This window comes from Prinia subflava, chromosome 29 (assembly GCF_021018805.1).
Source record: "Prinia subflava isolate CZ2003 ecotype Zambia chromosome 29, Cam_Psub_1.2, whole genome shotgun sequence".
NCBI classification, from domain to species: domain Eukaryota; kingdom Metazoa; phylum Chordata; class Aves; order Passeriformes; family Cisticolidae; genus Prinia; species Prinia subflava.
This window is the reverse complement of record NC_086275.1, coordinates 431467-454086: the sequence shown is the minus strand read 5'-3', so window position 1 is coordinate 454086 and position 22620 is coordinate 431467. Positions and strand designations below refer to the sequence as shown.

The 22620-nt window shown below is 48.9% G+C and overlaps 1 protein-coding gene across 3 annotated transcripts; it reads left to right on the top strand.

The window, feature by feature from the left end:
- The first annotated feature begins 330 nt into the window (after window positions 1-330).
- Window positions 331-11988, top strand: CDCA2 (cell division cycle associated 2). 3 transcript variants are annotated; one of them, XM_063420075.1, is made up of 13 exons: window positions 331-385; window positions 1583-2118; window positions 2663-2796; window positions 3344-3470; window positions 3735-3940; window positions 4495-4579; window positions 5071-5279; window positions 5641-5719; window positions 6306-6346; window positions 7984-8100; window positions 9228-9402; window positions 9909-10069; window positions 11191-11988. In XM_063420075.1, the coding sequence occupies exons 2-13, from the start codon at window positions 1632-1634 to the stop codon at window positions 11986-11988; spliced, it is 2619 nt and encodes an 872-aa protein (XP_063276145.1). In that variant the 5' UTR covers window positions 331-385; window positions 1583-1631. The 3 variants fall into 3 exon arrangements, with proteins under 3 accessions (XP_063276145.1, XP_063276146.1, XP_063276144.1); XM_063420076.1 differs by lacking the exon at window positions 331-385 and adding an exon at window positions 463-534; XM_063420074.1 differs by lacking the exon at window positions 331-385 and adding an exon at window positions 599-941.
- The last annotated feature ends 10632 nt before the right edge of the window (window positions 11989-22620 follow it).

The window sequence follows — 22620 nt, the reverse complement described above, 5'->3', positions numbered from 1 at the left end:
TCGCGAAAGCGAGAGGCGGCTATATTTGCATAGTCGTTCTGTGATTGGTTGTCGCCCATCACTTGCGCGCAGGCCGTTGAATGAATCCTTTTATGTTTTTTCCTCCCGTACCCAAGCGGTGCTGCGTCCCAACGGCCCGCGATCCCTCCGCCGCCTCAAAGAGTCCCCTCCCGTCCCCGCCAAGCCCCGCGGACCCCCGGGGCAGAGCAGCGGGGAGGGGTCGCCCCCATGACCCGCCCTCCCTGCGGTGCTGCTGGGGCCGGGCTGGCTGCGGCGGGCGCCGGCGGTGGGCGAAGGGGCGGGGGCGCAGGGGCGGGGGCGCGGAGGGATCCGCAGGGGCGTGGCGCGATTTGAAATTGTGAAGCGGGCCGGGCGCGGGGCAGCGGTGAGGGCGGCTCGGGGGGAGCCCCCGGGGCTGATCGGGAACGGGAGCGGGGAACGCTAGGGGCTGATCGGGAACGGGAGCGGGGAACGCTCGGGGCTGATCGGGAACGGGAGCGGGGAACGCTCGGAGCCCTCAGGGGTGGCCGGGAGGTGCGGGCGGTCCCCGGGGTGCGCTCGGGATTTAACGGAGACCAGGCAACCCTCGGAGCCCTCAGGCGGGGCCGGGAGGTGCGGGGGGGTCCCCGGGCCGCCCTCGAAGCCCTCAGGGGCCGGGAGGTGCGGGGGGTCCCCGGGGTGCCCTCTGGGGCTGTGCGCTGCCATCGCCCAGGGTTGGTACAGACCAGGGAAGCGCGGGTTGGGGTTTTTTCCCTCCCCTGGTGACTGTGATTGTGGCCATCGGCCTCCGCTGGGGAGCAGAAAAAGAATAATAACAATACATGGTTGGTACAGACCGGGGGAGCGCCGGGTTGGGGCTTTTCCCCTCCCCCGGTGATTGTGGCCATCGGCCTCCGCTGGGGCCTGAGAGCAGAAAAAGAATAACAACAATAGTAAAAAAGGTACCCATGCGTTGTTCAGCAGCTTAATTTCGATAATTTTGCTTCTAAAAGTGCACGTATTTGCAGCAGCGAAGTTTCAGAGAAACGTTGAGTTGTCCGTCATTAACTTCAACAATCAAACTGCAAAAAACTCTAGCCTTTTAAAGTTTCTACTTAAAAAGCTAGTGACATTTTAAAATATATGCATAGATATACATATATATATATATGTATGTATTCCTGGTGTTGTTTCTTCTGCTGCTTTCTTTCCAAGACTTGTCTTCTCTTTCTGCTGCTATTAATTAAGGTTATTAAAAGTAGTATGAAACTGCTGATCTTTACTGTAACTCCCAGAGCAAAACAGTGACAATGTGATTGTGATTAATGTATTTTATACACGTATTATACATCAGTGTGGACTTTGACAGAGTGAAACCACAGCCTTGGGGCTCTTTACTCCTGTGCATGTTTATAACACAGGTTTTTCTTGTGCTGTATTTTTCTTTCTGGTCCCTGCCCCTTCTGTCCTTTCCCTGCAGTTTTTTGGGGATAAATTTCCCTTCCCACCTCACCTTGTCCAGGAAGAATGTGGATTTGGGAGAAGCTTGAACATGGTAGTGAGCTCTTGCTCTTAGTAAATAATTTTTTCCCCTTTTTAATAGGAAGCTGCAATTACAGGAGTAAAGCTGAGTAAATATTCAGCCCCCAAAGATGCTGAGAGGGTCCAAGGCTCCCCTGAAAGTTAAAGAAAATGAGAGTGGTTGTCCTGAACAGAAAGAAGAGACCTCTCTCCTTCCATCAAGAGACCAGAAGAGCTGCAAAGTGACCAAATCCAAAGTCATGAGAGCATCCAAGAAGGAGAATTTCACTGCTGGGAACCAGACACGGCCACCAAAACATGCCCTGAGATGGCCCGAGGGCCCTGAGGAGAATCTGTGTCCCCGCCAGGGCTGTGCTGGGGGCTGGCAGCTCCCTGGGCACTGTTTTGGGGTGCTCAGTGAAGCCCCCGTGCCCCTGCACACCAGGGAGGGTTTCTCCAGCAGCAGAGCTGTTCCCTTGGGCAGGGATTTCTCCACTCCTGACAGGAACAGAGAGGAAGGCAAAGCTGATTCTGGACTGTGTGAACAGAGGGAAAAACCTGCTGGTTTTGTTGCTGAGCTTGGGATGGCTCAGGAAGGTTCTGGCAAACGCCTCACGGGTGAGGCTGGGGTGAAAAATGAGTCTTGTGTTTTTCTGAGGGGCTTCTCCAGCTCAACCTGGTGCCAGGGGCTCTAATTTAGGGCAAATTCAGGTGATCAGAGCTTGAATATGCCCAGGAGCAAACTCTGAGAGCTGTTGCTACAACATCCTTATAGGATGTCCCATCTATCAGATACTTCTACCATTTAATTGTGCAGGTTATATCCCACACAGTTAAATCTCCCTCTTTCTCTTCAGTTAATGAAGTGTCTTGAGTTTCACAAGGGAATTGCAAGACAAATCCTGCAAGTGTTGGTAAACACGAGCCAGCTGAAAAGCTGAAAGGCAGCCTTGGCTTGTGATTAATTAAACTTAGGCACTTAATTTGATGTGCTCAAGGAGGCTTCTTGGGCTGAGCAGGTGATTTTTTATCTTAAAATAAGCATTCATCAACCTGAAAAAGGATTAAAACTTTACCATTTTAGAGCTTTAGCTATTACAAAACATTTTTGTGGCTTTGCCCTTTGTTTTCCTTTTAACCTCTCCTCTTGTCCCCCTTTCAGGGACTTCCCCAACGCCTCCAAAATCCAGAGGCAAAAGATCCAGGGTTGGATTGGGGGGCTCCCCAGAAAACACGTGCCAGACCTGCTGCCTGGTCCATCAGAGGAGCAGCAGGCCCAGGGAGCCTCTCAGCCAGGTGAGAGTCCCTCCCAAATCCCTTTCCCAAATTTCCATTCCCCCAGGAACCCCTCGTGCTGGAAAAGGGAGGCAAATCCTGGGAAGAACCCAGCAGAAGGGATAAGCCAAGGCTGCCATTCCTTTGCTGCTCCCCTTGCTCAGGACAAGGTGTTCCAGGTTTTATTCCACTGGGTAGAGGCTGGAATTCCTTCTCCATGTTGAGCTTGCTGATGTATTTTAACTTTTGTTGCTTTCCTGTCTTTGCTGCACTTGGTTTTTGGATAATTAAAGCATTGCTGGTTCCAAGTGAAATCAATTCAGGCTCGATTAATCAGATTTGGTCATAACTTGAACTATCCTGGGCTGTCAGAAAGCAAATTCAAGACTAGAGGAACGGATTAAACTCAATAAAATGTACCAGATTTCTGGGCAAAGTTCCTTTTTCCCCTTTAGTTTTACTCTCAGATCCAATCCCAGCCAGATTAAATCTTAGTATTTGATGTCATGAAAACATTCAAGCTCAAATGGTGAGGGAATGCCTGATGGGGTGAATTTTGTTTTGGCAGATCAGTCCCTTTAACCCTGCACCTGTCAGGTTGTGGAAGGAGAAGATCGACACCTTCCAGGCCTGCTTTGGAGCCCTGCAGGAAGCAGAGGGGGAGCTGAGGAAACCCTCTCAGGAAGGAGTCTCCTGTAAGTTCATTAAATATCCTGGTCAGTGATTCACCTGAAATATCTGCTCTTCCTTTAGGCTAAAAGCATGAAATTAGAAATACGCTTTATAAATTCCTGAAAATATCAAATGTACAAGAAGAGCCAGAATTTCCAGCCTGGTGGGTTTCTGGGGGGTGTTCTGCACAGGACCCGTGGATTTGTGTGCAGTTTCACAGCTCGTGGTTCCAGCACTGAATTCTGTCACTTTTCCTGTGCTGTCACAGCTCTGTGCTTGCTCTGCAGGTGCCCCGTGTGATGCTGGCTCTGACCTCACCCCAGGGAGGGCTGGCCTTGGGGAAGGGGCCAGCCTGGCAGAGCTGGGTGACAGCCAAGCCCCTTTGACACCTCTGGGAGCAGGGGACACTCCCAGTTGTGTGGCCCAGAGCAGCTCCCTGCTCACATCCATCCTCAAGAAATCCTCAGGGAAGGAGCTCGGGGTCAGCCCCAAGGTTGGTTCAGTGCTGGCACCAAGGATGGGCTTAAAGGAGCTTTGGGGACTGATTGCTGTGGGTTGGGAATGGTTTGGAAATGATTTAATGCTGCTTCTTGGGAGCTCTCATGTTGGGAGAGGACCTGGGGTGACCCAGGTGCACCTTCCAGGACCTGAAGGGGTGACAGGAAAAATAGAGAGAGGTTTTACAAAGTGCCAGGATACAGGGAATGGCTCCAAACTGACCAAGGGCAGGGTTGGATGGGATTTTGGGAAGGAATTCCTGGCTGGGATGGGATTCCCAGATTTGCTGTGGCTGCCCCTGGATCCCTGGCAGTGCCCAAGGCCAGGCTGGGGCACCTTGGGGCAGGGGAGGGGTCCCTGCCATGGCAGGGCTGGCACTGGATCATTTTAAGCTCCCTTCCCACCCAAACCATTCCATGAAATGAATGTTCTTGAGTTTGACTCATGCAGCAAACAAGTAGGTTTGGTTAAACAAAAGGATCGATTATTAAAAGCTGCTCAGAGAACAATAATTAAATTTTATTGAACTCTATCTCTTAAACTTGACAGAAACACCTAGACAGTGCCATCAACAGAGGAGGTGAATCTGCCGCAGGCTCTGGTTCTGTAAAAGAATTTGGAACACCGCAAACAGGTCAGATTCCCCTTTCTCAGAAGAAAATATCATTTGGCTTTCCTTATTTCTTTTTTAAATAAGTGTTGTGTGGGCTGAAAAGGTTTTGCCTCTTTGCCAAGTCTGGTTATTGCTATTGATCACCACTGAGTGAGCTCCTTGTGGCATCTTGCTATGACATGGAAAACAAGACTGCCAAGGAAAGGAATGTCCACCAAAAAATAAAACAAATCCTGCCCCAAAACGAGCTGATCCTGCCCCAAACAGCCTCCAACACCAAAATAGAATCCCCGAGTTCTAAAGGAGGTTCACACTTTTCAGCTGGGTCATTTTTAACCTGTTTCTTCCTAAATGTTTTAATAAACCCAGAGTGCAACCCCTGGCCTCGCAGGCCATGTCAAGGTGGCGTTTTGCTGATTGTTTGGGTGGTGATTTTTAGGAGAATATTTCACCTCTTCCAAACCCTCTGCTCTGTCCCTTCACTCAGCTGTTATTTCATTTTATCCCAACAGAAACACCTCGTTCTCAGGGCTCTAAAACAGCAAACAAAAGAGTAACATTTGGCCAGGTTCTGAGCCCTGAATTATTGGATCAGAGCCTGCCTGCAAACACCCCCCTGCACAGAGGAGCCTCCCCTGGGTGCCCTGCAGGTCACAGACCCCGGGCAGGGCCAGCCCTGCCTCCGGAGCCTTTACCCCGCCTGGACTTTACCTGCAATGAGGTGAGCTCCTTGTTCTCCATTCCCTGGGAATTCTTGCTTCATTCCCTCCTTAGTTTGCAAAAAAAATGCTGAAATATTTAAGTAGAGTCTGCTTGGAGTTGAAGAATCACACAGAAAAGTTGAGTTAGGAATTCCGAGCAGCACTTTGGCCTGCAGAGCTCTTTTAGAAGCTTTCTGTACCTTGAAATATTTTTCCCTTCACTTTTTCTTACATTTTGCTGCTTCTTTGTGTCACACAGGGCAAAGGAGTTTTCTCTGAGGCAATAAAATAAAACTGCTTTGTCTGTGAACACTGATGGACAAGGTCCATCAAATATCTGCTGTAATTAATTGCTAAAAATGTAATTTTTGTTGTTTGAAGGAAAGTGTTGAGCCTCTCCCAGAACTCCTGGAAGGTTCTGTTGCTGCAGAGGCCCCTTCACCTGCTCAAAGTGCAGAAGGTAACTCCAACTTGTGTTTTTATCAGTAGATAATGAATCTTTTTGTACCTGAAAATTGAGATTTGAAGAGTTTGGTTCATTTTTCTGTTTGTACTTTTTTAACACAGGGGATATATTTCAATTGTGCTAAAATTTGTATGCTGGCATTGAAGTTGAAGGGGTTTTTTTCTGCAGTGTTTACCTGAGCTTTAGATTAATTTGATCTTATTTAAACTTTGTGATCTCTTTCTATGAACATTTTACTGCTTAAAGGAGTTATTTTTTTAGAATCTTGATTCTGATTTTGATGATTTTTAAACAGCAACCCAACAAAATAAGTATTGAAAGTGGATCGTGTATATTTATCAATGAAACCTATGGATGTTCCAATTATTGTTACCAAATCCTCCCAAGTTGAATTTTCCTGTTTTGTAGAGCAAGGTTGAATTTCTTTACCTTGCCATGTTTGACAGTCCTCAAGATTAAATTTCTACTCAAGATCAAAGTGGCTGAAGTGCATAATACCAGAAATTATGTAGATAATTTCCTCAAAATGTGATTAATTTGCATTGAAACTGATTAAAAATCCTTTTTCTTTCATTTATAGTTGCAAAGCCTGTGTCAACAGCTCATGCTACTAAAAGGAAGGTGAGTTTCCTTAATGATTAGAATTTGCTTTGTTTTTTTGAACTTCTTCAGGCAGAATTGTTCACTTTTAGAGAAACTTAGAGAAGTTTTTCCAGCCTCAGCTATGAGGATTATCTCTATCCAGGTATATGGAAATACCTCCTGTCAGTGCCTTGAGAAAATGAGATTTTCCAATGATTAAAAAATACAGCCTGATACCTAAAGTGACAATTTCTATTGAATTTTCCAGGAGCTTTTTTTCCAAATAATCAGACAAAACATTTTGGTTGCTGAAATTTCAAGGCACAGAATGGATTGTACAAGAAATGCTGTCAAACCTCAGTGTTGGACAGCTTTGGGTGAGAGGGGAAGGCAAAAAAAACCAAAAATAAAAATAAAAAAGGAACCCATTTCCTTAAATAAGGTGAAACTGTGGTGTATTTTCATTATAACACAGAGAGGGCTGGATTGCCCTGTGTGAAATGAGCCTGCAATATTTCATTTCCATGTGAGCCAGCCCCTGAGGAGGTGCTGGAGGTGATTTCCAGTTGGGTTCCTGGGCCTGGGGCCCTGCAGGGTTTTTGGAGGAAGTGTATATAAGGAAGAGGAATATCAGGAAGTTAAAGTAGAATTTTCTATTTCTGCTCGTTGCAATTGGCTCAGTCCCAGCACAGACACAGTGACAGGGCTCTGGAAGTGCACCTCAAAGCCCAGTGTCCATCTCATTGGGTGTGATAAACGCCAATCACTCGTTTTTTGAAATTTATGAATATTTAATAAAGAATAAAAATTGGTTACAAAAATATTAATACAATAATAACAGTTTAAAAAAAGTTTTCAGAGACAGGACAAATAATGAGACAACAAGAGCAAAGAAGGTAGCCCGGGCTTTTGTCCCCCCTCCCTCCCAGACAAAGGCTAGGAAGGAGAAGGGCCCCGAACAAAGAGAAGTCTTCTTTTTTAAGCCTTCAGTTTATGACTATTCATATCTTACGTAAAACAAGTAATTTTCAGCTGTTTCTTGTCACAAAAGCTTTCTGTTAATTAAAAGAACGCATGAGAGCATACGTCCTTGAGAAAGTTGGGTTCTGTGGATAAGAGGCCATAAATTCTTCTTCACTAGAAGGTTTAGAGGCCTCTGTAAGGTTTAGGGGCCTCTGTGAACGTTATCTCTGTGCTGAGGAATTTTTCTTCTTGAGCAAAAAAATATAACACACATACACAGCTTCTATTGTACTATAACTTATTGTTAATTACAAAACTACATTCACTACATTATTCTAATGTTAATATAGTATAACTTTTCTATCTATCAGATTACATATAGTAAATATCTGCGTAGAGCCACATATACAATATGCCTTTTTCACATTGGGCAAGGAGCCAAATAATCCCACCTGGACCATGGAGTATTAAAGAGCCAGCACAGGGGGTGCACGGGGCTTTTTGGGAATGCCTCACAGTGTGACTGTGCTTGGTACACTGCTCGCCTCATCTCTTTTCATTTTGTAATGTTTGTTATTTTTGCTGTTATTAAAACCTTTATTTGACAAAGCATATCCTGGGGAGCCGTCTCGCTATTTTATTGAGCCATTTCTCCGCTGGCCGGACCCTGGAGGTACTGACAGAAATCTCGATACCGAACCTTCCCCCTGCAGGGCGGGGCCGTGACCGAGGGCACGGAGGGTGACCCGAGCCCCTCCCTGAGGAGGAGCCAGAGGGTGGAAGAAAAACGAAGAAAGATCCTGACTGCTCCTGCTCCCACGGAGGCTCAGGTGAGTGCAGCCACTGCAGCTGCTCAATTCTGCAGTCAGCTGGAATTTTGGGGGGTTTGCCATATTTTATTTTTAGGTGTTTTTCGGGAATTTTTTTTTCTGATTTTTTCCTCTTTTTTTTTCTCTTTTTTTCTCATTTTTTTTCCATTTTTTTTCTTTTTTTCTCTTTGTGCCCCGCTCCCTCTTTGTGCCCCGCTCCCTCTTTGTGCCCCGCTCCCTCTTTGTGCCCCGCTCCCTCTTTGTGCCCTCTTATTTTATCTCTCTCTCCAAATACTGTAGAGGATGATTCAAATTGTGAAATACAAAGTTATGTTTCGTGTCAGGGAAATGAAGAAAATCTGTGTAATCATAGTGATGGAACACAGCCATGGGACAGTTATAAAGATGAGTTCTAATAAACAGCTGAGGAAAGCATGGAAGGAAGTTTTTGAATAAATCTTTTGCTTGCAATTATCTATTATAAGTCTCAAGCTATTCTGCAATTAGTGTCCTTTAATTATAACTTTAGAAGCTTGCTTTGTATTAAAGAATTTTAAACTGTAGTTTTAGAGTGCAAAAAGGTTTTATTTTAGACAAAAGAAGGAAAAAGGAGGGGGCTCAGGCCTCACATAAGGTGGGAAAACATCCTGGACATGAAGATATGACTTCAGCTCACTGATTTATGACTCCTGGAGAAGGAAAATGGGACATCAGCATTTGGAAATTGATGGACTTGAAAATAGAGATGGGACCCCACATCTGGAAGCCAGATCCCACCACCTGGAAAAACATATCCTAGAAGTACATCCTGGAGTATTGAAATATCAGAATAGATCACAATGGTCCATAGAATTATACAGGACAATCTATAGATTTATGGCTGTTAGGTATTGAATTGTGACGTTAAAACTAGAAATGGAAACTGCTGAGAAAGCTTATGAATATGTATAAAATACCATCAAATCCAGCAATGGGTGTGCAGTTGGAAGGGAAAACCCCTACCACTGTACCCAGCGCTGCCTCTTTGCTCACACTTTACCATGTTAATTAATTAATTATTAAATTGCTGCTTGATATATTGGCCGTGTCAAGCGTCTTATTTTTAACAAAATCTCACTGTGCTTTATTCTGCTTCTCAACCTTTGCAGAAAACAAAATACCCAAGCTTTGAGAGAAGAAGAAAGAAAAAAGTCAAGAAATCTTTGTATGGGGAAAGAGAAACAGCTTCGAAGAAACCCCTTCTCAGCCCTATCCCTGAAATCCCAGAGAATTTCTTTTTTGTCTCATCTCCAAACTCACCAAAAACAGATGCACCTTTTACAGGTCATTTGGGTTTTAGTTTTGTTTTGCTTTGCTCTTTCTGTTCCTTTATTTCAGCAATTACAAAAAAAACCAAAACCAAACAATCAAAAAACCAAACCCAACCTTTTAATTGCTTCTGTAATAGCAGAGTCTGGAGGATCTGAAAAATTCATAATGTCCAACTGATAAATTCAGTTCTTGTTGGACTCCAGTGTAAATCTGGACAAAAAAATCCACCTCTTTACTTTGGGTACTGCTGTTTTCACAGTCTTTAAGCTGGGCATGAAGAGTTAAGGGATGTGCAGAGTTAAAAATGTCCATTAACTCTGCATCCACAAATTAATGGATTAAACTTTCTGTTGGGTTTGTTACTGCTGTTCATCCAGCAGGCTTGTTTAGGTTATTTTTATATAGGTAAATAATAAGTAAAAATATTTTACAGAAGAAATAAAATACCCTGAAGCTTTTCATGCAGCACACAGAAGGTTTTGTCCCTTCTCTGAATTAACCCCTTTGCTCTGGTTCAGAGGCTGCAGCTTTGGAGGATGCAGGGGCAGCTGCCCTGTGCCCAGGGCCCCTGGAGGAGGCAGCAGGAACCAGCCCCGAGGGCCCAGGGAGCCTGGAGGAGGCAGCAGGAACCAGCCCCGAGGTGCCAGGGAGCCTGCAGGGCACCACCACCACTGCTGAGGTAACTGCAGGGCCCGGGGAGCACGGGGGGGTCTGGGGTTTAACCCCTGTGCAGACCCCAGACCCCCTGTACAGACCCCCCTGTACCTGTTCCAAACTCCCCTGTACAGACCCCAAACCCCCCTGTAAAGACCCCCAGACCCCCGGTACCTGTTCCAGTCCCCCTGTACCTGTTCCAAACCCCCCTGCCCGGGTCGCAGACCCCTTTGACAGTGTCCCTGCCCCTCCAGGGCCACCAGAGGGGTGCCCTGGACTCCGGCAGGAGGGGATGGTTTTGGGGAGCACACCAGGAATGTCACACCCCCACAGCCCAGCAGCTGTTCCCACATCAGGAAAGGGTTTGAGTTCACCCCTGAGCTTTTAGGGAAGAAAATCCAGAAACTTTCAGTGCTCCTCTCACCATGATTTGCCCAGTGCCAGGACAAAGGCACCTGTTGGACCCTTGAGCTGCTCCTCAAGCAATGCAGTTATTTAATGTAATTATTTTCTATTGGGCAGCAAGCCAAAAACCCCTCCTAGACCACTGAATACTTAAAAGAGAGCACAGAGATCCTCAGGTCTTAACCAGGTGCAAGGGACCTCCCTGCACTGTGCAGGGCTTTTACTCTTTTGTTTTGTATAGTTTGGTATTTTCTTCTTTAATTAAAACCTTTTTGCTTTCTCCAAACCCCTCCAATCAGCCTGGCCAATTCCTCTGAAGCCATTTCTGGGAGGCTGCTGGCAGCCCTCAGAGCTGACACACCTTGGTGGGGATAGAACCCCTCTGGCTTTAGGCAGAATTGTTCAGGAGTGACTAAACTGGGCAGCAGCAGCCTGGAGCAATTCCTGGAGGAATCTCCATGCCTGGGGGAGTGTTGGCATTCAGAGCTCAGCTGAGCCCCTGAGCAGAGGGGAATGGGGACGATTTTCAAGGTCTCCTCCACCCCTGGCCATTCTCTGCTTCCCAGGTTTGGCCTCTCACTGAAACAGATTCCAGCCTGCAGGATTCCCTGTCAGTTGGGATTTTGGAGGCTGATGTGAGGAGAACAGTAGCTAGTTCAGCTGTTTGAAACCAGTTTTCTATGGATTACCATTTGCCTAGATTTTAAAATACTAAGGATTATTGGGTTTTTATTCCCCCAGTTTTTGAATGCTGTGCCAGATGCAGAAGGTGACTTTGATACACCTGAGTATTTCCATCAAGGCAAAGAGACTCTACGTGCAAAAGAAGCAGAAAAGCAGGAATTGGAAGGAAATCTCCTAAGGGGGCTGGAACTTCTAGAACAACAGGATGCACAGGAGAGTGCCCAGAGAACCAAACCTCAAAAGGATTCTGTCAGAGGTGATCCAGCCAGGAGAAGAAGAAGCAGAAGAAGCAGCAGCGCCTTCTATCACCTCCCTCCTGCTGAAAACCTGGAAATAAGCGGGGCTGAAGTTGCAGTTTGCTCCTCCAGCGTGGAAGAAGCTTTGTCAGTGCCCCGGGCAGAGGAGGGGGCCCTGCAGGGCCGCAGGAGGAGCAGCAGCAGTGCAGAGCTGAGGGTGAGGCGCAGCCTGAGGCTCAGCAGGGATGCAGCCAGCGAGGGGCTGGCCTGGATTCAGCTGCCCGGGCAGCCTCCCCTGCCAGCCAGAGCCAGGAGGAGCAGCAGCGCCTCCGTCCTGGCAGCAGCTGAGAATTTTCACCACAGGCAGCAAAACCTCCCGGCCCTGCCGGCCCCGGGGAAGGAGAACCAGGGCACTGCTGGGCCCGGCAGGAGGAGGAGGAGGAGGAGCAGCCTCTTGGAAGCCACAACTCGAGAAATGCCCTGGGCTCACACCCAGAGGAGGAGGAGCACAAATTCTGCATGTGGGAGAGACAGGAGTGACCAAAAGCACTCGGCAGCAGCAGAAACTCTTGAGCTGAGGTGGGAGGATGTGCCAGGCATCCCTGCTTTCCTCAGCTGAAGGAGCTTCTTGGAGCTTGTGTTGTCTCCAGTGCAGTTCTCTTCTCTTTCCCATTTGTATCTTCACCCTTAGTTCCTTACTCATTTTCTGGATATCTTAGAACTCATTTTCCTTGTCTTGATGCCTGAACTGCTTGAAGAGCTGAACTGTGTGGCAGGTCTGGTGCAGGTCTGGCAGGTAATGAAGAGAATAAAAACATTCTTCTTCCTGGTACACGTGGGTTTGTCTTTAGCAGTTCAGCCACGCTGTCTGTCATAGGTTGACACTAGAACTTGAAATAGAAAGAAAACTTTATTAAACTACATAGCAACAGACAATAGGAAAGAAAACACCCAAAAGCAGAGATGAAAACTGTGGGTGATAGCTAGGGACAGGCGCTCGGAAGATCACGTGATGTCACGGGAAGATAAGGACCCTCCCCCCCGTCCCTTCGGTGGTGGCCCCTCCTAGCCCCATTAGCTTCCCACCAACCACTGACCTTTAGATCCTTTGCCCTCCCACTGACATAGTAGAAGACCCTTTAGACTATTTAACCCCACGTGTAATACAATAAACTGCCATTTGCCGTCCACCAAATTGGTGTAAGCGTGTGGATGGACCGAGTAGCTCGAGGACGTCGAGCTGCCGTGCTGACTCTTTGAAACCAGGTCGCCATTGCCTCATATCGAAGGCAACATTCTGGTGCCGAAAGCCCGGGAACAAGAAAAACGCTCGGGAGTCGGGATTTTTCGCCTGGACAGGAGCAGCGGCCGGGGCAGGCCAAAGGAACTGACCCTCGGCGGGGGAGACGTCCCCGGACCAGCGAGACTCATGGAGGCAATCGCGAAGGTCGTAAGTGTAATTCACAGACAGTGGGGGATTGAGTGCAAGCCCAGAGATTTACAACTTGCTTTGGCAAGATTACTGGAGCTTGGGGTGATAGAGCGCCCAGTAGAAATCCTCCATTCGGAGGTATGGGGGAGGTGTACACTCGCGCTGGCCGAAGATACGGAATCCACAGGGAGCGGGAAACACCTTAAAGCATGGGGGAGGGTCAAGCAAAGTTTACGGAAAGCGCTGGAAGAACAAGAGACCTGGAGTGCCGCCCGTGTGTGTTTGCTGGCCACTCCTAAGCTGGGAGTGGGGGCCACCACGCAAACGGCGTCTGAAAATGATTTATCCGAGTGCGAGAAGCCGCGGGAGCCAAGCACGCTTCCCCCCTCCCGGAGCCCGAGCCCAAAGCCCCCGGTGCCCTCAGGGAACCCCCCGACCCCCACCCCGAGCCCGTCGGCTTCCCCCCCGCCCGCGGAGCCTTCCCGGGCATCCGGAGGTCCCTCCCCCGTCCCCTTACCGTCGATCGGTGGTTCGGTACCCGAGGCGCAGCAGTGCGTGCGATCTTTCTGGCAAGGACTGGCCGAAGAAGCCAGAGACGCCGAGCACGCAGCCGGCACCGCCACCGTACGGGTTTGAAAATGGCGCCGGCGGCAGCGGGGAGGGGCGGGGTCTGAGCGTTTGTGGTGGGGAGAGCCCAGAGCCGTGGGTGTGCGCCAGTGCGCATGCGCAGGGGAAAGCCGGGGAAGAGGGAGAGGAATGCGCGCTCGGACAGGAGCCGCGGGCTTCTGCTGGCGCGTGCGCGCAGCAGGAGGGGAGGGGGTGCATGTTCGGAGCAGCGCCGCGAGTTCCCGCGGGCGCGTGCGCGCCGGAGAGCGGCGGGGAAAGCGCGCCCGGCCCGGCGCCGCGGGCTTCCGCGGGCGCGTGCGCGCCGGGAAGCGGTGGGGAAAGCACGTTCGGGGAGGCGCCACCGTTCCCCGCGGACGTGCACACGCGGGAAAGCCGCGGAGAGCGCCCGCGTGGTTCGGAGCCGTGGTTTTCCGCGGACCCGCATGCACGGGACAGCGGCGAGGAGCGCGTGCGCGCCTCGGGGCCGCGGTTTCCCGCAGGCACGCACGTGTGGGAGGGGCGCGAGGAGCACGTGTCCCGTCGGGAGCTGCGTTCAGCACTGCCAGCATTTAGGGGAGAGACCTCGCCCCGCAGGAGGCAGGGCAAGCTCAGGGGGCGAGAGCAGAGCCACCCCCGAGAGGAGGGGCGGGAGCGGAGCCACCCCCGAGAGGGAGGGCGGGAGCGGAGCCACCCCCGAGAGGAGGGGCGGGAGCGGAGCCGCACTGAACGACACTCAAACCCAGAAGTGAGCTGGCAGTGTGTCTCTGACTCCTTGTCAGACAGTACCGGCGGCAGCAGCTCCGGAGAGCAGACAGACAGTGATTGGGATTCAGAAACAAAGAGAGCAGAACCAACACGATTTAAAATGAAACCTAATAAAGCTTTCAGCCACTCCAAAAAGAGTTTACAACATGAGCCAGCCCAGGTCACTGACTGGGGAAAAATAAAAATAGCCTGTGCTGAGTGGACACCGGCTTCCACAGTGAAAGCCTTCCCAGTGAGGGTTACTGGAACAGGGGACAACCAACAAAAAATACACACGCCAGTAAATCCCAAAGACATACAAACAATTGTAAAAGCGATTTCAGAGAAAGGGATGCATTCTGCCATAGTTTCCACTCTGCTGGATGGCCTTTTCGGTAATTATGATTTACTGCCTTTCGATATCAAGCAGATAGGACGCATGATATTTGATGGGGCGGGATTGATAGTCTTCAAACAAGAATGGAAGGACAATTGTGCAAACTTCCTAGCTCAGTCCTCTGGAGAAGGGCAGCCACTGCACAATTCCAGTTTATCGAGGTTATTAGGTAAACATGATGACCTGATAACCCCTCAGCAGCAAGCCACAGGCATGCGGGCTGAGGAGGTCAGAGCCACCACTCAGGGAGCCAGAGAGGCCATTCGTGCTGCCTCTCGAGTAGTGTCCAAGCCCCCCCCATGGGCCACCATAAAACAGGGCGAGAGTGAGAGCTTCACACAGTTTGTGGACCGCCTCCAAGCAGCCATAGAGCAATCTGCCCTGCCCTCAGAGGCGAAGGGTCCAGTAGTAGCCAATTGCCTGCGGCAACAATGTAACTCTGTTACTAAAGACATTCTGCGCTCCTTGCCGGCCGGAGCCAGCCTGGCCGACATGATTAAACATGTAGTAAAGGAGGAGCAATTGACACCTATCCAAGCAGCCGTCCGCACCCTAACCAGTGCCATGGCATGTTTCAAGTGTGGCCAAGCAGGCCACATTGCAATGAGCTGTCCCCAGCCAGCACAGCCATCCCCAGCGATGCCCCCGCACCAAGCCCGTGCGAGAGGGCCCTGCTGGGGCTGTGGGAAGAGAGGGCACCTTGCCAAAGACTGCAGGTCCCGGCCTCAGGGAAACGGGAAAGGGAGGGGGCGTGCGGGCCGCACCCAGCCTCCTCCCGCTGCGAATGCAAGGCGGCCCATCTATGCCAACCCCCAGTGGGGTGGGGAACCCTCATACCCCATGCCCGCACAGGGGACAGCCGGTTTTGCACCCCCCACAGCAACACAATGGCAAAGCTTCACAACACCGCCAGCGGTGCCCTCGTGCCCACCACCACAGCAAGCCACGCCTGTGCAACAGGGCCAGCAGGGGACGCCCCAGAGCGGAACCCCTGGGTGGCCCTGGCCATGAAAATAGGGAAGGAGCCTCTAATGATTTGGGGGACATGCCGCCTCTATGGCAGTCGGGACCCCCACGTCATAGGGCTTCCGTTTTGGGGAGACACAGGGTCGGACTGTTCTATACTTCCTCAAGCATATTGGCCCCGACATTGGCAATTTAAAGAAGTACCCCCCGTGAACGGAGTGGGAGGGCAGACCCGGGCATGGAGAAGCACTCAGTTGGTGGCTATAACACTCCACACGGAACAAGGACCAGAACAGACAGTGGCAATCTACCCCTACATCCTGCAAAATTCACCACCCTTGATAGGAAGGGACATCCTCTCTATGCTAGGAGTCAGGATCACAAATTTATCCTAAGGGCCACTGCCGTGCACCCACCGCTGCCAATCAAACCTGACAAGAAGATCAATAAGTGGGTGATCCCAGCTGCATCCGGAATGTGGGTTTGTCAACGGTCTGGGGTGAGTCCTTGTGTGTCCCTGGCCAAATTCAATGACTCTGATGATTTTTGTATCCAAGTTCTGATTGTTCCTAGGGTCTTGTACCGCTCAGACGAGGAGGTGTGTCAACTTTCCGAGGAACCGGGCCGGCTCCACAGGCGAGAGATAATAACAGGGGTAACCATCGCGATGCTGCTCGGCCTGGGAGCAGCCGGTACAGCCACAGGTGTCTCAGCCCTCGTGACCCAACACCAAGGACTTTCTCAATTACAAGTGACTATCGACGAGGACTTGCAGAGGATCGAGAAATCCATCTCCTTCCTGGAGAAATCGGTTTCCTCACTTTCAGAAGTCGTCCTGCAGAACAGGCGGGGACTGGACCTCCTGTTCATGCAACAAGGAGGCCTGTGTGCCGCCTTGAAAGAAGAATGTTGCTTTTATGCTGATCATACAGGAGTCGTTAGAGACTCCATGGCAGAACTCCGAGATAGACTGGCTCAGAGAAAGAAAGACAGGGAAGCCCAACAGGGCTGGTTCGAGTCCTGGTTCAATCAATCGCCATGGCTCACCACCCTAATTTCCACATTGATAGGTCCACTGGCAATGTTACTCTTAGCTCTCGCCATTGGACCATGCCTGTTAAACAAGCTGGTCACATTTATTCAAACACGCCTAGAACGGGCCAACATTCTATTTGTAGGACAGCAACAATTGTTGTAAACCAAACTGTGAACACTGCCAGTTGCAAAGTTCTGCCTAGTCAGCTTCGCAGAATTTACTCAAGTTTTCCAAACCCCTTCTTTTTTTATCAAGTTACTACCTTGTACCCCTTTTCTCCAATGCCTCTAACTACCTCATTTTTTTTGTGAAAAGGGGGGGGGGAGATGTGTGGGTGATAGCTAGGGACAGGCGCTCGGAAGATCACGTGATGTCACGGGAAGATAAGGACCCTCCCCCCGTCCCTTCGGTGGTGGCCCCTCCTAGCCCCATTAGCTTCCCACCAACCACTGACCTTTAGATCCTTTGCCCTCCCACTGACATAGTAGAAGACCCTTTAGACTATTTAACCCCATGTGTAATACAATAAACTGCCATTTGCCGTCCACCACATTGGTGTCAGCGTGTCGATGGACCGAGTGACTCGAGGGGTCGAGTTGCCGTGCTGACTCTTTGAAACCAGGTCGCCATTGCCTCATATCGAAGGCAACAGAAAACCTCCCAGAACACTTCTTCTCCTCCCCCCAATTTCCATCCCTTGCATGATCTAACAGTTAACACAAGCACATTATCCTCATCCACTTGCTTAAACCTTCCACAACCCTGTTCCCAATCTAAGTCATCATCCCTTAAAAAAACCAATCTTCAATCCATGCAGGGAGAGAGGAGTCACCACAGACCCCCACAGGAAACACAGGTCCCCCCTCCCGTGCTCCCGTGTCACCCATGACCCTGCCCGGGGCAGTCTGCCGGGGTGACACCCTCCTTTCCATGTCACCCATGGCACCACACGGACAATTCTACCAGGGTGACACCCTCCTTTCCATGTCACCCATGGCACCACACGGACAATTCTACCAGGGTGACACCCTCCTTTCCATGTCACCCATGGCACCACACGGACAATTCTACCAGGGTGACACCCTCCTTTCCATGTCCAGCACCCTCAGCACCCTCCATGGACTAAAACTGCATAAAGAGCTCTTTAAGGATGTTTGGCAAGTACCAAAACCCAGCCCTCTTCTCATACTGGGACAGCAGTCCCCCCACATTTACCCATTTAATGTTTAATTTGCGGATTTCTTTTGGGGTCAGGTTTGGAAGGTTCCTGGCTGGATGCTGTGCGTGGCTGCCAGGAGAGGGCGGGCTGGGCTGAGCTTTGTGCTGGGAAAGAAGGGACAAAATCAGAGAGGCTGCCTGAGGTTACACTGTAAAGCTTCAAAAATTAGTGTTTGAATTGAATAAATCCAATAAATTAATGAAATACTATAATAGTAAATAAATCAGTAAAATACTAAAATGCAATTAATAAAATACTAGCTGAATAAATTAGTAAAAATAGCCACTCCTTTTACTGTTCAAAACAAAGCAGCAGCTGAAGTGTGTGCTGGAATTAAACTGGAAAAGTGAAATTATGATGGACTGAGAGTTTTGTATGGAAATCCCTTTGGACCTGTGCAGGGGCTCTCTGTGCAGCTTTTGGGTACCAAATCCAGCACTGGCTGCCACTGGGGCTGTCACATCCTGAATATCAGACCGGAATAGGAGAAGGGGCAATAAATTCCTGTGTTTGATCCCAGGATTCCTCCTGGCACTGCTGCTGGAAAAGGGTTCTTAGGAATCATCTGTGGATGCTTGATGGCAGAGTGAAGAAACCTCCAAGAAATGAAGAGGTTGTAGTTCTTTTCGAGAGATATTTCTGCTTTATGGTGCATTTAGTTCCTTTTGTCCTTCTCTGGATAGAATTTATCTGTTGCATTTTATCTCAAAATATTATCAGCATTTTTTTCTATCCAGAAAAGGACAAAAGGAACTAAATATTGAATATAAATTAAATATTAAATATAGACTATATAACCAGGCTTCCAACATTTATCCTCAAAATATTTTTTTCTCCTTAATCTGGAGAGGACTCGAACAGGTAGGGGGCAATAATCTGTTCTCCATAAACGTGTTTAAATCAGAGGAACACATCTCTGTTAAACATTAAGGAAAAGTTCTTGCAGCAGCCACGGCCAAGCAGGGGGATCCAGGGGAAGCGTGGAATCTCCATCACTGCAGGAACAGATTAAAGAAATTCCTGTCAGCAGTGACAGATGATCCTGCCTGGGCTGGGACAGGCCAGGAGGGAGGCTCGGGCTGAGTTTGGTGATTTTGGAGATTGCAGGAGCTGCTGGACAGCCCGGGGGTGAAACTGCTGCCTTGGGAGGGCTGGGCTGGAACAGGGACTGGGCAGAGCTGGGAATAAAGCAGAGATTTATTGAAAGGGTTTTAGGGTGAACCTTGGGCAGGGCAAGAGCCTGGGCAGGGCTGCACCCGAGGTGGACCCAAAATGGGCACAAAATGGGCACAGAATGGTCACAGAATGGCTGACTGGTCACAAGGTCTCCCCCTTTGATAAGTTCTGGTCCATTTGCACATTGGGGTTTCACTGTCCCATTGCAGCCCCAGGTTCTGCAGTCCCATCCTTCTCGTTCCTCCCTCAGCCCCCCTTATTTGTGCTTTTGGGCTGAACCCTTGTCCCAGCTGTCCTTGGGGTGCAGCAGGAACAGGATTTGTTTTGTGTCCCTGCTGTGTGAGGAGCTGAGTGAGCCTGAGTGTGAGCTCAGAGCTGCACCCTGGGCAGCGCAGGGGTGAAATACAGGAAATAAAAATGATAATAAAATGTTCCCCTTTAGAGGGAGCTCCGAGGTGGAGCAGGGAGCTGGGGAATGGCTCAGCTGGGGGTGCAGGAATTTGGGAGAGCTCCTCATGCACAGCCCCTGCAGCATTTCAGGGATTTAAACACCCACATCTCACCTGAGTCCCTGCTCTGCTCAGAGCTCACTAAACTGAAACTGGGCCCTGGTGTCACCCAGGGGTTGGGGACAGCGACATTCCATGGGCACAGCTCTTTTCCAAACTCAGCATTTCCCTCAATATCCAGCAGCTTTCATCTCTCTGTGCTTTTCTGCACTTGTGTCTTGTCTTGGTGGCCGTGGTGGGGGTAGGAAATGACATCAAGGTGTGCGACAGCAGAGAGGTGTGCAGGATTTTATTGTGCAATTTATTTCTTTCAGGGCTGTATCCCTTTGTGGCTCTGCCCTGGAGATTCCGGGGCTTTTTTCCCATTTTTATGTGCTGAGCTCCAGCTCAGGTGTTGTAGTGGCATCTAAATAAACCCATGGCATTGCCACTCCTCCCCCAAAGCTCTTCTCCCTCCCTCACCTTTTATCAAGATGAATTTGTGTTTAAAAGTTCTCCCCTGTTTTAATTTGTGTGGACTTGAAATGACTTGGAGCGGGTTCGAGGCAGCCCTGGGTGTGGATTGGTGAATAAATTGCATTTAGCAGCCCCGTAATTACTGCTCTGACTGGCAGGGAGGACAAGAGCTGGGGCCTGCAAAGGCTGATTGTTTTGCTGCTCTGTAATTATGATGTTGTTAATAAGTAAGAGTAATTACACATCACTTTTGTGAAGTGCAGTGCTGATGGATTTTTCAGGGCTGGGTACCTGGCAGCTGTTTCACAGTTGGAAAAGTCTCTGCTTCACTTTGCTCCAGGTACAAGGAACAATCCTTATCCCTGAATTCTCCAGGAGGTTTTCAAGGGGGCGTTAATGTTTCCCAGGAATTATTTTATGCCAATATTTTGCCTTAATTAAGGTGCACATTAGTTACAAAAGTGGGGATGAGATGACCAAATCCCTCTCATATGAATTAATAAAAGTTAAAGAAATAAAAGTTTTCTCATCCTGACCTGATAAGCAGGGGAAAAAAATAACAAGAACTGTGTATGCCATTTTTATTTTTTCCCCTTTAAAATAATGGTAAATAAATCTGGTTTGCAGCTGATTTTTCTCCACTTTCTCCTGACTAATGAGCAGTAGAAGATGCTGAAACCCCCAAGTGCTGCCTGGAAATGTCACTGCTGTGGGTTCCTCTGGGCCAGCCGCTGCTCAGAAATGTCCAGAAAATTTGTGCTCCACTCTTCCTCCTCCTCACTGTGAATCCTCTCACTCTCAGACCTGGAGAGAATTTAGTGATGAACAGAGGAGCAAACAGCAAAGGATTTTTAGAGCTGTGGAGAAAGGGAAAATCCCCCTGAAGAATGGCAGGGATGGCTTCAACACACAAGAACACGACCAGGCACAGGAGGAAATTGCATTTTCAAGCTGCCAACAGGTAGGTGAGCACTGGAAATAAATTAAAAAAAAATAAAAAAACAAACTCTTTCAATGTGGTTTTAAAGTGAGGAGGTAAAATCAAAATGTTTTAAGTTAAAATCAAGTCCCATTCCCTGTGTCCCAGCGGAGGAGCTGGGCCCATGACCAGGAGACAAGCAGCCTAATGTATTAGTTTAGTAATTAACTCCTGTAAATTGTGCATAACGCAGCAATTAACTACTTTAGCCAGGCTTGGGACAGAGGGAGGGGAGCAGGAAAACCTGTGTGCTCTGGGAGTGAGGGCATGGAACAGATTCCCTGAGCCAGGCCTGAACAAACCCGGTGTTAGTCTTGGGTTATTTCCAGTGACCCCTTGACTCCCACCTTCCTGCCCCCTGCCCGGCTTCGGGGCTGCTCAGGCTGCTCTGTTTTTGGAAGGCAGAGGAGACAGATATAATGAATGGCTTTTATTGTGCAATATTTCAACCCCTTTTTGTTTCTGACTGGCCCTTCGGATGGGATGGAAAATGTTCCACCCCGCGCCACGGCCAAGATAAATAAAACGTATTCCCTAAACCTGGCCGGGTGTTTCACTCAAACTGGCAGTGCTCAGAGCTCCTCTCTTAAACAAGAATTCAGTTTGACAATTTTTAGGCCTTGTTCAGCTGGAGGTAACAGCCAAAGAAAATACTTGGGGGGAAAAAATTAAATAATACGTATATTTACAACTTGCAGGTGGCATTCGTTTTTTTAGGGGTCAGGCTTTTTTTTAGGTTTAAGGATCCCTGTAAAGTTGGGCTGTAGTGTAGATTTTTTAAAAAACAATCTTAATTGTCTTTTTTTTTCTTTTTAAATTAGGGTTTTTTATGAGAATAGTCACTCTGAAGGAAAATACATTTTATGCAGCTCCCTGATGGGTGATAAATCATTGTGATTTGAGGCTTTAAGAGTTTAGGGTCTACCAAGAACCCAAAAAATCTGCAGCCACAAAGCCTCAGCAAAGGAGCAGTAAAAGCTCTCAACAGAAGCCTGCAAAGGATTGGCCTTCAACTCCACTGAGCTGGGTTTAAATTCTTAGGATTGGCCTTCAACTCCACCGAGCTGGGTTTAAATTCTTAGGACTGGCCTTCAACTCCACCGAGCTGGGTTTAAATTCTTAGGATTGGCCTTCAACTCCACCGAGCTGGGTTTAAATTCTTAGGACTGGCCTTCAACTCCACCGAGCTGGGTTTAAATTCTTTGTGGAGCCTTTGCTGCTGGGTTTAAATTCTTTGTGGAGCCTTTGCTGCTGGGTTTAAATTCTTTGTGGAGCCTTTGCTGCTGGGTTTTAGCATTTCCAAGCAGCTCAGTGAAGCCCTGGCACTCTGCAGCTGAGCTGTTCCCTGCTCTGCAGCAGCTTTTATGGGCTGAACAATCCTATTTATGATAATAAGAATAACAACACCTTTTCACTCAGCCACAGAGCTCTCTTGAGAGTTCAAACTTCGTGGTTTGAACCATGGAGGAGTAAGATTGAATTCTCCAAGCAGCCACCTCCCCACCTTACAAAGCTTTTGCTCCTCACAATCCCTCTCTACAAGCAAAACCCCTTTGAGCAGATAAAATGCAAAACTTCATATTTTAAAGTAGATAAAGGGGGGTTTAAATTTCATCATCCTGATGATGAGATTATTAAAAGTTGCCAAGTGCCCCAAAGCCTGAGGAGAAGCTGCAGCACAAATGGTGCCTCTGATGATGCACTAAAGAAGGCAGGAATGGGAAAATTGGG

Bases quoted from the DNA above. Each gene is read 5' to 3' on its own strand.
- CDCA2 (XM_063420075.1), top strand. From the start codon at position 1,632: ATGCTGAGAGGGTCCAAGGCTCCCCTGAAAGTTAAAGAAAATGAGAGT. The intron at 5,280-5,640 runs GTGAGCTCCTTG...TGTTGTTTGAAG, and splicing joins TGGACTTTACCTGCAATGAG to GAAAGTGTTGAGCCTCTCCC. The intron at 8,101-9,227 runs GTGAGTGCAGCC...CAACCTTTGCAG, and splicing joins CTGCTCCCACGGAGGCTCAG to AAAACAAAATACCCAAGCTT.